Source organism: Ananas comosus, linkage group 1, assembly GCF_001540865.1.
Source record: "Ananas comosus cultivar F153 linkage group 1, ASM154086v1, whole genome shotgun sequence".
In the NCBI taxonomy this organism is placed as follows: Eukaryota; Viridiplantae; Streptophyta; class Magnoliopsida; order Poales; family Bromeliaceae; genus Ananas; species Ananas comosus.
This window is the reverse complement of record NC_033621.1, coordinates 790,919-807,202: the sequence shown is the minus strand read 5'-3', so window position 1 is coordinate 807,202 and position 16,284 is coordinate 790,919. Positions and strand designations below refer to the sequence as shown.

Here is a 16,284-nt window from a genome sequence, read left to right as displayed (position 1 = left end):
GACTCCTCTCATTCAATTTATTTCAACATCTTTAATTAATCAACTGATTTCAGGTTTACTATTCATTCATGATTAATGACTTAACGTAACTTATGATCTTAATAAGTGTTTAGGATCCTCTTTGTGTAAATTATTTAGAACTTTGACTTTCTTTCCTTGAGCTTATGATGGCTTAACAAATCAAAAGTAATATTTGTGAAAGAAAAAAAAAATATTAGTAGGCGAAAAATAGAATGATTTGTTTATTCGCACGAAGACGAATTATAACTAACTGTGTTGATAGCTAATGAAGGCCTAACTTAATTAGGTAAACAAATAAGACCCATGTTCCTACAATTTTATAGATTATACCGTGAATTCGTATTAAAGAGGTGATAACTATCAAATGTTCATCGTTTAAGGAGAAACCCTTTTAGGATTATTGTAAGGAGTTTTCGACAAGACATGCTGAGCATCTGTATCTTACAAATATCTTTTTAATGTCTGTGAAGTATGTATACATATACATCCCACTTGAACTAAATCAAAATAACGTTCGAAGAACGGCTACCTACAGATTGTTCTAAAAGGCGGTAGTTTAACTATCCCATTCTGACGATTATTCAACAAAATTGCGCAATTTTAGAGTTTTGTTCTTTTTCGTGTGGGTTATATCTTAAATGCTTGTGGTCACCATCTTGGTATTTTTCAAGGTTCCCACAAGCCCCCAATCTGAGTACGGCGATTGAGACGTTGGGGACGTGGAAGAAAAGCGATAGCCTTTTATCCTCAGAGAGCCACATCCTTTCACAGTTTTACTACAACCTTCCAGAAAATCTTTTTTTTTTATATATATTTTGTAGTATATTAATAGTATTGTTTCAAAAGAAGAGGTCAATATTGATGATCAAATTCAATATAATAAGTGAGTTTTTATTTTTGTTATTTTTCAAGGGCGAGATTAGATTTGTTATGATAATGAATTTATCCATAAACTTATTTATTTATTTATTATTTTGAACAGTATAGATTCTAGTATTATTGCCTAATCAGCCTAATAAAGTGCTTTGTTATCTTCTTCTTCTTCAAAAAAGAAAAGGTCCGTTGCTGTTCAATCAAGTGCTCAACAAATTTGATCTTGGTAGGAAATCAAACTTAGATAAACGGACTCGCAAACAAGCAAACCAATCGTTAACCTTCGCGATGGGTTTTGGGTAAGGAACTAACTATTCTAAATAGTAATTATTTTTGTTTAATTTTTATTCGTCGGCAATAATAAACGAAGCATATAGTCAAAACTTAACCAAATGGACTAAAAACCTAAGCTCTATTAGAATTACGGAGAGCTCAACCAATCTGGTCGAGAACCTAGGCTCTTTATATAGGATCGCAAATAACATACGTTACATGCGGTGAGAAAGTGTTTGTTCTCATACATATTGAGATTAAAATTAGATTTTTGCTGAATAAAGATAAGCATAGATCTATGTTCTTTCTTTCAACCAGAGTTAAGCAGCTCTGGGCCCAAAGTCCAAATCTGGGTCGGGCCGACCACTAATAAACTGGGCTTCATTTGGGCGGCCCAATTAGTGTAAATAAATCACCGCCGTCCAAATTTGCGATCGAAGAGGTGGATCTCAATCGAACGGTCCGATTAATAGGGATCAGCTATAAAAGGTCAAATCGTGGGGGCGAAGTAGTTTCTCACAACCGCTAGAAAGAAGCTTCTGGAAAAGCGGAGCGAGCAAAGGCTCTACGCGTCCAAGGTATCTTTATTTTCCCTTCTCTATCCATTGCTCTCTAGGGTTTCAGATTTCGTCTTCTTCGGCGTTCTTTTCGATCTCGGTGAGCTCAAATCTGTAGCAAATTCGTTCGATTCTACTATTGTAGTTTTTTTTTTTTTTTTTTTTTTTTTTGCGATTATTGTTGGAGGTGGATCGCATTAGGGTTTCGCGGATTAGGGCTTTTGTTCGAGATCTGGTGTTGAGCCTCGTCCTAGTGTTTTGGTTTTGTTTTGAGATACGTCAAAGATTTTGCCTTTGTTTGGCTGGAAGTAGTTGAATCTGTTGCTATTATGATGGAGCTTGGTTGGGGAAAAACAATCATTGGCTTTTGTTTAATCTCACTGCTTTGCTGTGGGAATGCTTTTCATTGCTTAAATTATATGCATTAATTTTTTTTAAAAAATCGATACTTGTTTACTTCTTTAGTGTAATTTTTATACAGAAGGAAGAAGATTTTGAATGATTAGTGTTATGAATAACAAGAGTGTGATGAATTAGCGACTGATTGCTATAACATTTGCCAACGGGATCAGCCTTTTTGTCAATAATGTTCATATAGGCTGCCTCTAGTGTTTATTCTTGGATGTTGGGCCAATTTCTTTTGAGATACGTCAAAAGATTTTGCCCTTGTTTGGGTGGAATTAGTTGGATCTGTTGTAATTACCACAGAGCTTGTTGGAAAAGTTGTTGTTTGTTGTTTAATCTCATTGGTTTACTGTGGGAATTGCATTTCTTCGCTAAAATTATATGTCTTAAATTCCATTTGGAAGGAAGAGGATTAAATATGATGTCTTATGAATAACAAGAGTGTGATGGGTTGGCTACTTATTGTCGACTTGTATTATAATGTTCATATAGGCTGTGTACGCTGTTTACTCTTGGATTTTGGGCCAATTTTTCTTGTCTTGGAACTCATTCATTGCACTTCAACGCTGAGCGAGGTAAAAGCTGTTGCTTTATATTATTGGAGATGGTAGAAACTAGAAAGGGAAACAAAACATACGAAGCCAATGTGACAATCTTAGCTGTTGTGATTAGTGACCTCAAGCATGTCTTATGCTGCATCCTGGAAGTGTAAGTTTTTGCCATTCCCTTTGATATCAGCATGTCACCTCGTTGCAATTGATATCAACATGTCACCTCGTTGCAAAATACAGTTCATGCAAACACACATTCTTAAAGTCCTGATCATTTCTATGGAAAAGTGATTACTAAAGATTCATAACGAGAAAATTGCAGCAATGCTTTGTGTATTTTGTTTTCTTGTTTTTTGACCCTGCCGCTAATTTGGATGATACTTTATTCATGAAGACAGTTGCTCTTTTGTAGTTATTTTGTGCTCCTTCTTCCTGTAATATCATGTTTCTATTAGTCGGTGTGATATTCTTTTCTGTTATGATATTTTTTCTCTTGCATATGTTAGAAACGAAAGAGCAGGTTAGAGAATAGATAATACTATTAAGATTTAAAGATCTCGTTGTTTTGTTTTTCATTAGCTGCTGACTTTCTTATGAACTGTTGTAGGTGTTAATATTTTGTACTCAGAATGAGGGAAAGAAGCTACAGCTATAGTCCCTCGCCCCCAAGGGGTTATGGGAGAAGAGGGCGGAGCCCAAGCCCTAGAGGTAGATACTATGGAGGTCGTGGTAGAGATCTTCCAACCAGTCTGTTGGTTAGAAATCTTCGTCGAGACTGCAGGTTTGTTCTTCTCAAGTGATTCTTAGTATATTCTGTGTTTGCTCTGCTGAATTTTCTGAGCTGCTATGTTCCTTGACAATCGGTCTTGGCTTCCTGTGAGTGCAGAGCTGAGGATCTCCGTAGGCCTTTTGGGCAGTTTGGCCGTCTTAAAGACATATACTTGCCTCGAGATTATTACACTGGGTAAGTGCGAACAAATGGTGATATCAAGATTCGAAAATCTTTAGTGACTAACTAGATATGTAATATATTATAGTTTTAGCTTCAAATGTTGGTTAATTTTGTCACGTACTACGGCGGCATGTGCTGATCACGTGCATGTATTTCAGAGTTAACAATTTTTTTATGTGGGAATATGTTGTTTACAATATACGCTTTTATTAATGATGCTGAATTTTTGAAGACACACAAGTCTTAAGAGTTCTGTTGAAGAGGATGTAAATGTGTGAAGATACTGGCTAGTGAGATGAGAAGAAATAGAGTTTCAAGTTAAGATTGTGAAGATATTCAAGTCTTGAAGAATTTGAAGTCATCTTTAAACTCTGAAGGGTGCAAGGTCAGCAGCCAAGTGCTAGCTTTTAACTTGTGAATAACTGAATACTTAACGTGTGAAGCATCAAGGCATTCTATGCATCTGATGAATATTTTATTGAATTGGCATAGTAGTACAGCAATAGCTATTAATTGCTGTACTTAAATGAATCTTATAATGTTATGTTAAATCCTTTAGTTAAACACTTGCAGACCTTACCTGAAATATAGTCCATTTTGGAAAGGGTATCTGAAATTCAACATTTTTACTTCCTACACTTGCATCATCTTCTATTTAATACTGTGCTGTCAGAAACTTAAAAAAGTGCTTTAACTTTTTTTCTTTCTCTAACAAAATATTTTGTAGCCTAATAGAGTATTGTATGCTTCAATGGAATATTCTGGAAACTTTCTGATGGAAATTATTATGGTTGAAGAGTGCATGAGATAATTTTCTGAAATCAATGCGTGAAAGGTTTAATAGCAAAATTAATTTTTTTTTAAAAAAAATTCAGATACCGATTTCAAAATATGCTTTAGTTCAGGTAGTCGGACTCCTTGAACGGATTTATATTTTGAAACCAAAATTCTCTTTTGCTACAGGGAGCCCCGTGGATTTGGGTTTATTCAGTTTTATGAACCGGAGGATGCTGCTGAAGCTAAGTACCAAATGGATGGGCAGATACTTCTTGGCAGGGAACTAACTGTTGTATTTGCAGAAGAGAACAGGAAGAAGCCATCGGAGATGAGGGCAAGAGAGAGAACAACAAGGTAAGCCTTCGTTTTCTTGTGCCAGTTGCAATTTTTCTGAAGTGCCAGTGTGTATATGCTTTTGTGATGCATGAGTAAATAACCTTACTGTATGACATTTAAACCTTCGGCATTGCTATCGTGGAAGGTCCTTTGAAAGAGTATTCAATTCTCTATTCTTCAAACTGATTTCGTTTAACAATTTATGTTAATTTATGTTCTTTTTTATAATACATGTCTGTTTTAAGTTAGTTATTGGCATCCACAGGTGCTTTTCCCAGGCCTGCTCTAGTGCGAATATTTTTCCTGGGCTTTCTTTGTGCCTAACATAGATTTTTTTTTTTTTTTTTTTTTTTTTTGAGAAAAAGATGAAATTTTTTTGAGAAAACCTAACATAGATGTTGTGTTGTTAATGATTCAGTATATCCCCCTTGTGAAAGAACAACACTTGTTTTACTTTGTGAAAGTATTCTTATTAGATTGTCTTTATAATTAGTTTGGGAGGTGATACCTGTTTTTGAGAAATAGACTTCAGTCGCAAATTCAATTTGCATGAGATATTAAGGCCTATTGTTCCAGTGGGACTTGACCAGTTGATTAAGCTACCGTCATGATGGCTTTTACATCGAATCATTCTCCTGTTATTACATTATATGCACTTGTCATGCTTTTACGTTGAGTCATCCTCCTGTTATTACATTATATGCACTTATCAGTTATACAGGTTATGATGTTAATTCATGGTACTTTGTTACGTCGCTGATATATAGAGGCCACATTAGGCCCTAGTTTTCTATTCCTGCTACAGTTATTTTAATCAATTACTGTCTTATTTTTTGCCAGGGGTCGAACTCATGATTACAGACGCTCTCGTTCTCCTCGGTACTCCCGCTCAAGGTCTCCTCGACGGTCTCGCTCTCCCCCAAAAGCTAGATCTCGGTCCCACAGCCGAAGCTATCATTCACCTTCTCCTCGAAGGAAGCATCAGTCGAGGTACTTCTCGCCGCCTGTCGTTTCGATTACACTAATAGACTCTTCGGGGCTTCGCAGATTTGGCAAAACATATTAAACCTCTCCTTTCTTTTTCTTATGTGGGGGGAAAAAAGCAGATCTGTTTCACCTCGAGAGAGGAAGTACCAGCAAGAGAGGTCAGATTCTCGCTCTCCCGTGGACAGCAGATCGAGGAGCAGGAGCCTTGCTGACGACTACCCGACGAGTAAGCCGTCCCATAGAGAGAGGTCCCTATCTGTCAGCCAGTGAAAGATTAGCTTCTAGATGTGTTGCGGCAAGCATCAGTAGCAGCTCAGTTTCAGCAAGTTCAACTGGACAAATCTGATCGCTCTTTCCGATTATAAGAACCTTTCTTTTTTCCTCTCCGGGCATTAAGATGATGTCTTTCATTAGAAGAATCCTGTGGCAGAGTGATGGTGTACTGTTAGTAGTCGTGCTATCCTGGTTGAAACTTTGTAATGGGTTGAAACAGCATTCTGAATTTTCCTGATGGATTTGCTTCTTGCCTGTGTGAATGCGTTGCCTGTTTTACCGAACAAGCGCATGCAACTAATTAAGGAGACAGCATTTGGTAACCACTTCTGCTGTAGCGGACCGTGTTTTTAGTATGTTTTATTAACGAAAAATTTGCTTGGGATGCTGAGGAATAGTAGCTAGATATAATATCATAGATTATGTAAAACTGAAGAGCCTTCGAATTTCCTGATCTCTTAATACGATAAAGGCGGCATATTCTCGTATGTATTTATCAATATATTAACATAGAAAATATTCAAAGCATTTTTTAAAAATAAACGGTAGTTGTTAAAATATATGGTAACTTGTAAAGTAAGAAAGAACAGGTTACTAAATTAACCTTTTCTTTAACAAAGCAAAAGCGTGCACAAATTTGAAAAAGGCAAAAAAAAAAAAAAAAAAAAAAAAAAAATCCAAGTAACGCGCTTATTCGGACAGCTCCGCCGTCACACTCGTCACTCGACGTTTCCATTTCACGACAACCTCTCCCACCTACCAGAGTCGAGTTGAGTCGACCCGCTCTCCTCTCTGGTCTACCCCCCTTTGTCTCTCTTTCTCCCTATCCCATAATCCGTATACTCCAAATTCTACTCTCATTTGTTCCCTCCCCGCTCTTCTCGCCGACGAGGGATCTCATTTATCTCCCTCCCCCACCCCCGCAAAAAAAAAATATAGAAAATATAGAGAATATAGAGAAATGAAGGAGGCATCCTCTGCATCATCGTCATCCTTGGCGTCGGAGATCCCTCTGAGCCAGAAGGTGATAAAAGTGATCAGCAACGTGTGCTTCTCCTTCTTCGTGCTCTCCGTGCTGGTGGTGACTGTCATCGCCGTCACCTACCAGCCCCCCGACCCCTGGCTGCAGTCCTCCTCCGCCCTCACCTCCTCCCTCTCCTCGGTCCTCCCCAACTCCACCTTCCACACCGACGACTCCCTCCTCCCCACCGGCGAGGACCTCCTCCTCTCCTCCCCCTCCCCCTCCAACTCCTCCTCCTCCNCTTGGCGTCGGAGATCCCTCTGAGCCAGAAGGTGATAAAAGTGATCAGCAACGTGTGCTTCTCCTTCTTCGTGCTCTCCGTGCTGGTGGTGACCGTCATCGCCGTCACCTACCAGCCCCCCGACCCCTGGCTGCAGTCCTCCTCCGCCCTCACCTCCTCCCTCTCCTCCGCCCCGCTCAACTGCTCCGACCCCCGCGTCCTCGCCGCCATCCGCAGCTTCAACGCCCGCGCCTTCTTCCGCGGCTCCATCGTCTTCCTCAGCTACGACGCCCCCGTCGCCGGCCCCCACCCCGGCGAGTGCGACGCCGCCTGGCGCTTCCGCAACCGCAAGGAGAAGTCCTGGCGCCGCTACCGCGACTACCGCCGCTCCTTCGAGGTCGTCTACGTCGGCAAATTCCGCTCCGGCACCAATGCCGCCGCCGCCGCCGTCGCATCCCCCCGATCCCGCGCCGCCCGCCCCAAAACCCCGCAGATCTCCGCGGACGCCGACATCAACGACACGATCCCCACCGTCGGATCCGAATCCCAGTTCAAGAAGGGGAAGTATCTCTACTACACCCGCGGCGGCGACCACTGCAAGGGGATGAACCAGTTCGTCTGGAGCTTCCTCTGCGGCCTCGGCGAGGCGCAGTTCCTGAACCGGACCTTCGTCATGGATCTCAGCATCTGCTTGTCGGGGGCGCACACTCCCAGCGGGAAGGACGAGGACGGCAAGGATTTCAGATTCTACTTCGATTTCGAGCATCTCAAGGAGTCCGCGTCGGTGGTGGAGGAGGGCGAGTTCTTGCGCGATTGGCGGCGGTGGGATCGCGCCGGTGCCAAGAAGAATGGCCGGATCTCCGTTCGCAAGGTGCCGACGTATAAGGTCGCCCCGATGCAGCTCAAGAAGGACAAGAGCACCATAATCTGGCGGCAGTTCGGGGGGCCCGAGCCCGAGAATTACTGGTACAGGGTTTGCGAGGGGAGGGCGGCCAAGTATATTCAGCGGCCGTGGCACGCCATCTGGAAGTCGAAGCGGCTGATGAACATCGTCACGGAGATCGCCGGAAAGATGGATTGGGACTACGACGCCGTCCATGTGATCAGAGGCTGGAAGGCCCAGGACAAGAAGCTCTGGCCCAATTTGGATGCTGATACGTCGCCTGAGGCGCTCGCAGCGAAGCTCACCAAAGTGCTCCGCCCCATGCGGAATCTGTATATCGCCACGAACGAGCCGTTCTATAACTACTTTGATAGGTTGAGGTCGCATTTCAAGGTGCATCTGCTCGACGATTATAAGGAGATGTGGGGGAACACGAGCGAGTGGTATAATGAAACGATGGCACTGAACGGCGGCCGGCCCGTGGACTTTGACGGGTATATGAGAGTGGCGGTGGATACGGAAGTGCTCTATCGGGCGAAGACTCAGGTGGAGACGTTCAATAACTTGACGAGGGACTGCAAAGATGGGATCAACACGTGCTGACGTATAATTTGGGCGGTGAATCGGAGGTGAGACCGATAGTGTTGATGCCTATGAAAATGATATGCAATTGGAATCATGAGGCACTTCGAACTGTGTTGTCGGTTTTGTGTTCCATTTGTTTCCCTTTATTACAAATTTCTTGTCCGAGTGTGTTGATTGAGTATAGGATTAATTATCTGTTGCTGTTGTTGTCGACATCTCTTTTTAGTATAAGTTACAATCAAGTGTTCCATTCTTATTTCTTTCCAATGGCTTTTACTCTTTATATTAGAATTCGTATTCGTATTCGTTTTCTCTGCTTGGTTGACAGTGTAATGCCGATGGTTCGAGTCTGTTGGTAGCGATGCTTCTATGTTAGTGTGATTATGAAAGTGACATTATATTATTAATCCAATCGAACTCTCAGATTCAGTTTTTATTATATGCAAAATTAACGATACAGTCTATCTAAGAGGGTTTGGACATTTAAGATTTGATGAGCTGATATGTGGTTCGGTAGCATGATAGCATCGTTTTGGAACCTGAAGATTTGAAGAGCCACAACTTAGGAATGCGAAGTTATTCTGCTCGGATGCAAGTCAGTTGTTTGCTCTTGTGCTAGAAGTGCCTAGATTACATTTATATGTTTAATAACCTTAATCTGTTTCTACTATGCCTTAGAGAGATGCTAATTAGCAGAATTGGCCTGGTTTTCGATTACTTGTCTTCATATATTCTTTCTCAGGGGTGCAAAAAATCGTCACAATGCTGCATTTTCTCTCTCTCCTGAAGGTTTTCATTTCATTATGATGCTTTAACTGCTTTGCACTAGCATTTGGCAAATTCATTCCACAATGTGTTCCTTTTCTTATTCTTTTGTTATATTACCTTCATGGTTTCAAGCATGATTGTTTACTCTTTTCTTAGACTTATTTCATTATGATGGATGTTAGCTTTTGTACGAGACATACATAGAGATTGCCAGTAGATTATTTTAATTAAGCATTTCTAAGTACTACGAATTGTACTGGTGATTTGTCTTTTATTTTTTTGTGATCAGTTGCTCTTGCAGTACCGTATTAAGTGCTTCCCAATGTCTGGATTTGTGTGAGAGATGAGCTTCAGAATTTGAAGCAATTGAGAAAGTGCCTTCTATATAATTGCAATGAATTAAGAATTGTTTAAAGTTTCCACATTGCCGTGGTATGATTCTAATGGCTGTCAGACGGAAGCGGGCAAGAGGTAATCCTCGTCATTCAAATTTAGTATTTTCAAATCAAGTAGAGAAACCCTTAAAATAGTTTTCTAGCAACGTTTGGCAAACAAAATGTTCAGCGCTTTTAAATAGTTTTCTAGCAACATTTAGTAAACAAAATGTTCAGCGCTTTTGCTGCGGCAGAGAGCAGAAAACTGACACAAACTTTTGAAGCATGTGCTTCTACTCCGGCAAGTTGTTGTTGTGAGAATTCTGAAGGAAAATGACTAACTTTGTCTTCCACTCAAAAACAGATATCATGCTATGAGGCTAGATTATTTCTGTAGTATTTATTTCCTATCTGTAAGGTATTCCTTGTCTTATGCTGGATAAGAACATTACTGGAGTAGATAGTAGAATAGACAAGGACATGTACAGCAGGTAGGTAATGTATCTGTTTATAGTTGTTAAGCTTGTGTGCAAAATTTTCTTTTCCTATATTTGTTTTTGATAAAAAAAACTTTGGCTAAATTACAAAAAACCCCCCCTGTAATAACCCGCTTTTTCACTTTCCCCCCCTGACATTTAAAAACCTACACTTTGCCCCCTTGTAAAATGAAAAATGTTCACAGGGGGGTTACGGTGTGTAAAATGACCATTTTGCCCCTCGCCATTGTTGTCTTCTTCCTGAGCTTCCTCAACCGCCCCTTCGATCCGCCGGTTTTTCACCTCAATCGGCCACGATTCCTCTCAAATTTCTTCTCCACCTGCTCCCCTTCTCCTCCTACACCGTCGCCGCCCATCGATTTCGGCGATGGGTGTTGATGGAGAGGTAGACAGGGACAACGAGAGCGAAGACGAGGCTGCGGAGGAGGACGAGGGGACGTGGGCGAGGGTGAAGCAGTGTAGGACGGCGAGGCGGCGAAGCGGCGAGCCGGAGGGAGCGAAGCATCCGAGAAGAGGCAGAGGAGTATTTTCGGTATAAAAAAATATTTTTTAACAGAACCCCTAACGGAACCCTAACGGAAGGGGTGAAGTGCACATTTTTCATTTTACAAGAGGGCAAAGTGTAGGTTTTTAAATGTCAGGGAGGGAAAGTGAAAAAGCGGGTTATTACAGGGGGGTTTTATGTAATTTAGCCAAAAACTTTTGTGTGAACAAATTTATTCATGACAAAATTGATGCTAAGATTGTAGGTGTAGTAATGATTTTCCAATCTGTTATCAGCTTTATATGGTGAAGAAATTTCTTAGGAAGACTTATGGCGAGTTGGATTGAGATCGATGAATAAACTATGCCTTGAGATCTTTTGAGTTTGTTAGTGAACCCATGAACCCACTCGCCGTGCTTCAAAAACTGCCAATTTATTTCATATTTTTAATTTAACTATCAAAATTTTAAAATTTAAAAAAACTGCTATATAAAAAATAGGANTATATATACACACACATTATTATTACAATGTTGGTAGAGATCCATAAGAAAAAAAATTATTTGTGCATCTCGGCACCCATGAACCCACTCGCCGTGCTTCAAAAACTGCCAATTTATTTCATATTTTTAATTTAACTATCAAAATTTTAAAATTTTTAAAAACTGCTATATAAAAAATAGGATAGATAGACTAATATATTAAATAAAAATCGTAGATGAAAATATGGTGTGTGTATATATATATATATATGAATATACCTGGTCTATGCAATAATCTCTAATTCTCTATTTGTAGGTGCACTTGGTCCACACATTCTGCTTTCCTAGTCGGTGGAGTGGACCGCGTTATTTTATTTGGCGTGCATATATGCTCCTCCAAACCCTACTCTTTCTCTGTTTTCCAATGGAGGAACCGGCGATCTCACCGGAGAGACCCTTCCGGCTCTTCTCCTCCACCAAATGCAAACCCAAACCCCTTCCTCCTCCTCCTCCTCCTCCTCCTCCTCAAACCCTAAACCCTAACCTTCCTACACCACCCCCCAATCCCACCCCCTTGATCGACGCCGACCACGGCGACTCTGATCCCGATCCCGAACCCTCCGCCGCCGCGGGGGGCGGCGCCGTCTCCTTCTCCGGCCTCGGCCTCGCCGAGTGGGCCGTCGCTACATGCCGCGAGCTCGGGATCCGGCGCCCCACCCCGGTCCAGCTCCGCTGCATCCCCCGCATCCTCGCCGGCGACGACGTCCTCGGCATCGCCCAAACGGGGAGCGGCAAAACCGCGGCGTTCGCCCTCCCCATCCTCCACCGCCTCGCCGAGGACCCCTTCGGCGTCTTCGCCCTCGTCCTCACCCCCACGCGCGAGCTCGCGAGCCAGCTCGCTGAGCAGTTCCGGGCCCTGGGCTCGCCGCTCAACCTGCGCTGCATGGTCGCCATCGGAGGGTTCGACTCCATCGGCCAGGCGCGGGGCCTGGCGAGGCGGCCGCACGTCGTGATTGCGACACCCGGGAGAATCAGGACGCTTCTTGAGGACGATCCCGATATTGCTGCTGTTTTTTCCAGGACCAAGGTGCCTTGTTCTCATATTTTTTCTTTCCTTCTTACTGAAAAAATGATAAAAAACTGTGTAGTTGATATATTGGACAGTTTACTTATCTGGGGATTTTATGAGGCTCGTAGGAAATTTGATTGTTCAGTTCACAGTTGTTCACGGAGCGAAGGTCACATCATCTGCATTTTGCATTCTAATTTGTTACTTAATTTGTTTGGTCGACAGGTCAACCTATTTCATAATTTGTTTATGCCTAGCTTAATATACTAACCAGCACCGATTACTGTCCTATAAGAGAAAACGGACTCGGCAAACATGAATGATGTTAAACTTATGGCGGCTCAAAGAGTGATCATGCTACTTTTTAGATAATGCCCTTTTGCACTTTATTTATAATAGTTTTAACTTTCTAACCGGGAGTATCTAAAACAAGTAATTTGGCTTCCTCAGTTCCTAGTGTTGGATGAAGCAGATAGAGTTTTGGATGTCAATTTTGAGGAGGAGCTTCGGGTGATATTTCAATATTTACCCAAAAATCGGCAAACTTTATTGTTTTCAGCAACAATGACGGATAATCTGCGGTCATTGCTTGAGATTTCCGCAAACAAGTCTTACTTCTTTGAAGAATATGAAGGGTTTAAGACAGTTGAATCTTTAAAACAACAGTACCTTCATATCCCTCCAGATGGAAAGGAGCTTTATCTTTTCCATATTTTGTCGAAAATGGAGGACAAGGGCATCCGTTCTGCCATAGTATTCGTTTCTACTTGCAGGTATGCGATCTCTGGTTCTTGTTCTAGCTGTAGAAAAGCTTTCATGTAAATTTGCAAGTCCATTTGTGTTGCTTTTATTGGTTGCATATGTTCTTAGTTATGCCTTTGCATGATAATAACCAAGTGTCTTCTTATGACTATTAGCTGGTTGTAATTAAGGTGCGGACATATTAACAACGCCATATCAACTTATAAGTAGGACCCTTTAGTTAACTTGGGTGCTCCTCTAGTTGAGTATTTGATTAGGATTTAGCTCCAAAGTTTTTCATTATTTGGAGATATATGGTGAATTTTTTGGACTGCCAATTATGTCCGTGATGTGATCTGCATCTGCACATTCCAAATTGTACTGTACTCTCGCATTTCTTTATATGTTGTCTACCTTGTAAGTTGTGATGCTACCTTAGCAGTTTGATTTTTTTAAAAAAATTTCACATAATTGATGCTGCATTGTCATTGCAGGACTTGTCAATTTCTAGGTTTGTTATTGGAAGAACTTGATCAAGATGCAGTTGCTCTGCACTCTCATAAGTCTCAGTCTTTAAGACTTGCCTCGCTTCAGCAATTTAGGTCTGGTCGGGTTCGTATTTTGCTTGCTACTGATGTAGCCAGCCGTGGCTTGGATATTCCAACGGTTGACCTTGTAATCAACTATGATGTTCCAAGGTTTATCATTATTTACCATTTACTTATCTTTCAGTTTTTCTCAACCTTAAAACTCCAAGCTAATCATATTAATTCGTAATATAGCATAGTATAATCTGAACAATCAACTTCTCTTTCTCGTTTTTAGGTATCCACAGGACTATGTCCATCGTGTGGGACGTACTGCAAGGGCTGGCAGAGGGGGACAGTCTATAAGCTTTGTTACTGAGGTCTAGTATGGCAATTATTTGATGCTCAGTTTTAGCTTATCTACTATTTTAATTTTATTTTATTAAGACAGTTCTGTCGTATGATTTACCTAAATGGATCTTTAAAATTGAGTACTGTCCACAGTTCACTTCTTTAATAATCAGACTAGAGGTGGGTGATGACTTCCGGGCTAAAAGCTGGAGAAATTTTTCACAAAGCACATTGCCCTTTTTACTGTTAGATATGAATTATTTGTGGAATAATAGCATATCTGTAACAACTGAAAGAATCACTAGAATCATATCTTCTGAAGAACTTATTACTCATCACATGTAATATCTATAATTTATGGTTTGGAATAGTAAGTAGCTTGGATTGAGGAGATCATATCTGTTATAGCCGTTTTAAAGAATAATGAAATGTTATCCATTAGCTTGTTTCTTCGATTATGTTTATGCTTGAAGTTGTGAGTACTGTTGCTATTGTTTGCTTATAGTATGCTTTAGTTTAACAAAATTTGGCATGTGATAGCAATAGTAGCTAGCATTCCAGAGAGCAGATAATAATTCGAAGGATAATTATCATGTTGTGCATTCAGTCTTTTATATTGCTATATTCTTTTGTTTTAGCATGCACAATGTTTATTTTCCATTTTACAGAGGGATGTAGATCTTGTTCATGAGATAGAGGATGTTACTGGAAAGCAATTGGAAGCGCATGAATGCGAGGAGAAAAAGGTTCTTGAAGATATTACCAAGGTACAAATTCCGCATGCTGGTGCTCCATACTGTGCATTTTTTTTGTTATTAATTTGCTTATTTGAAGGTATATAGATATTAAGCTGGCATTGGATGCTAATATTTATGTAAATTGCTTATATTGCAGGTGTTCAAGGCCAGACGAGTTGCGAAAATGAAGATGTTAGATGAGGGGTTTGAAGAACGAGTACAGACAAGGAAAGAGCAGAAGCTAAAGACTTTAGCGGATAAAGGCTTGTTGAAGAAGCGGAAACGAAAGGCTTAAGAACAAAGCCTATGGGAACCCTTGGCATTGTAGAAAGAGGAGTTCCCATCGCGGTCTAGTTAAGATTAACAAGAAATAGAAAAGAAAGGCCCTATCTGTTGCAGTGGAGGGTCTTACAAATTTTGGTTTAAGTTAATACAATGTATTTTATTGAGGCAAAACTGTAAATTTACGGTAAACAATATGGTTTGATGATTGTTATGATTTATTTAATCAAAATTGCCACTTGTGTACTAAGTGGATATAAATATGTATTTTTATTTATTTATTTCTTTTGAGGGACAACTCTAACACGGATATCAAACTATCATAGGATATGCTGATTTTTTATGAATTAATCATGTTTATTAGCTGTTAATTCAGCGATACTCGTGTGGTGGTGTGGTTTTGAAATGATATAGTTCATAATATCATAATCTAATCCTACTACCTGTTGCGAATTGCATCAGAGCTTGTTAATCTCAACAGTTTGTTTATTTACCAAATGGGTTAGTATGATATGAATTTGTTCAAATATATTCATTGTGGTCAAATTCCACACTTCCTTATATGCCTCATGCACGTGATTATTTCTCCATCAATGCGATACCTGATGCCCATGTGCTCAGCTGCTGCAAGTTTTTTAGTCCCACATCGTTCAAAGTAAAAGAAACCAAAGAGAGCGGTTCTTCTTGAGCAGGTGAGCTTGCAGCGTCTGAATCACGCAGCTGCGTGATGAGCACAGAGCGAACTATTCTTTCGCCTTTTACTAAAGAATACCGTGTGCACGCCACTCAAAGCAGCATACGCCAATTTTTTTAAGTGGGGTATTTCCTTTGGGAGGTGCCCCAACAAATCACAATAAAAGTAATTTTTGCAGGTTTATTCTGATCTGAAGATTCATGTTGATAATATATATATATATATATATATATATATATATATATATATATAAAATGATCACAAAAATAGTTTATAGCATTTTGCTTTGATCGAAGAATGAAAATAAGTTTTCTGGGTCTTCGAAAATGTGGTGAAGCTTCTAAATGTTTTATACTAAAAATTTCTCTTAATATGTTAGTAGACAAGTTACATTTGTAAGTTCCAAGAACCCACAAGCAAAGATAAGATGAACATAAGCGGCTATTAATAGTGATGGGTATTAATTATTAAGTTACACTTCCGTTTCCAATTATTACCATGAAATTCAATTAATTTCGACTTGTGAATTATTGCCAACCGCATTGTCTATTCTAAACCTTATTA

The 16,284-nt window shown here is 40.4% G+C and overlaps 3 protein-coding genes across 10 annotated transcripts; all 3 read left to right on the top strand.

The window, feature by feature from the left end:
- LOC109720516 (serine/arginine-rich SC35-like splicing factor SCL30A) lies at nt 1,653–6,330 on the top strand. Of its 6 annotated transcripts, none has more exons than XM_020247706.1 (7): nt 1,672–1,745; nt 2,622–2,704; nt 3,288–3,461; nt 3,567–3,644; nt 4,596–4,763; nt 5,586–5,735; nt 5,852–6,330. In XM_020247706.1, exons 3-7 carry the CDS (start codon nt 3,310–3,312, stop codon nt 6,000–6,002), a joined length of 699 nt encoding a protein of 232 aa, XP_020103295.1. In that variant the 5' UTR covers nt 1,672–1,745; nt 2,622–2,704; nt 3,288–3,309; the 3' UTR covers nt 6,003–6,330. The 6 variants fall into 6 exon arrangements, with proteins under 6 accessions (XP_020103278.1, XP_020103295.1, XP_020103287.1 ...); XM_020247698.1 differs by having other exon boundaries at nt 2,622–2,837; XM_020247714.1 differs by lacking the exon at nt 1,672–1,745 and adding an exon at nt 1,758–1,824 and having other exon boundaries at nt 2,622–2,837.
- LOC109720499 lies at nt 6,806–9,153 on the top strand. Of its 3 annotated transcripts, none has more exons than XM_020247678.1 (2): nt 6,806–7,265; nt 7,373–9,153. In XM_020247678.1, the coding sequence occupies exons 1-2, from the start codon at nt 6,967–6,969 to the stop codon at nt 8,730–8,732; spliced, it is 1,659 nt and encodes a 552-aa protein (XP_020103267.1). In that variant the 5' UTR covers nt 6,806–6,966; the 3' UTR covers nt 8,733–9,153. The 3 variants fall into 3 exon arrangements, with proteins under 3 accessions (XP_020103267.1, XP_020103259.1, XP_020103250.1); XM_020247670.1 differs by having other exon boundaries at nt 6,809–7,083; nt 7,353–9,153; XM_020247661.1 differs by having other exon boundaries at nt 6,810–7,011; nt 7,281–9,153.
- Nucleotides 11,682–15,377, top strand: LOC109720491 (DEAD-box ATP-dependent RNA helicase 36). Its single transcript, XM_020247647.1, has 6 exons — nt 11,682–12,406; nt 12,839–13,161; nt 13,624–13,827; nt 13,955–14,036; nt 14,676–14,774; nt 14,902–15,377. Exons 1-6 carry the CDS (start codon nt 11,708–11,710, stop codon nt 15,037–15,039), a joined length of 1,545 nt encoding a protein of 514 aa, XP_020103236.1. The 5' UTR covers nt 11,682–11,707; the 3' UTR covers nt 15,040–15,377.

Excerpts from the sequence above, each read along its gene's own strand:
- LOC109720516 (XM_020247689.1), top strand. The coding sequence starts at position 3,310 with ATGAGGGAAAGAAGCTACAGCTATAGTCCCTCGCCCCCAAGGGGTTAT. Across the intron at positions 4,764-5,585 it reads GCAAGAGAGAGAACAACAAG|GGGTCGAACTCATGATTACA; the intron begins GTAAGCCTTCGT and ends ATTTTTTGCCAG. Across the intron at positions 5,736-5,851 it reads CGAAGGAAGCATCAGTCGAG|ATCTGTTTCACCTCGAGAGA; the intron begins GTACTTCTCGCC and ends GGAAAAAAGCAG.
- LOC109720499 (XM_020247678.1), top strand. The coding sequence starts at position 6,967 with ATGAAGGAGGCATCCTCTGCATCATCGTCATCCTTGGCGTCGGAGATC.
- LOC109720491 (XM_020247647.1), top strand. The coding sequence starts at position 11,708 with ATGCTCCTCCAAACCCTACTCTTTCTCTGTTTTCCAATGGAGGAACCG. Across the intron at positions 13,828-13,954 it reads ATCAACTATGATGTTCCAAG|GTATCCACAGGACTATGTCC; the intron begins GTTTATCATTAT and ends TCTCGTTTTTAG. Across the intron at positions 14,775-14,901 it reads TTCTTGAAGATATTACCAAG|GTGTTCAAGGCCAGACGAGT; the intron begins GTACAAATTCCG and ends CTTATATTGCAG.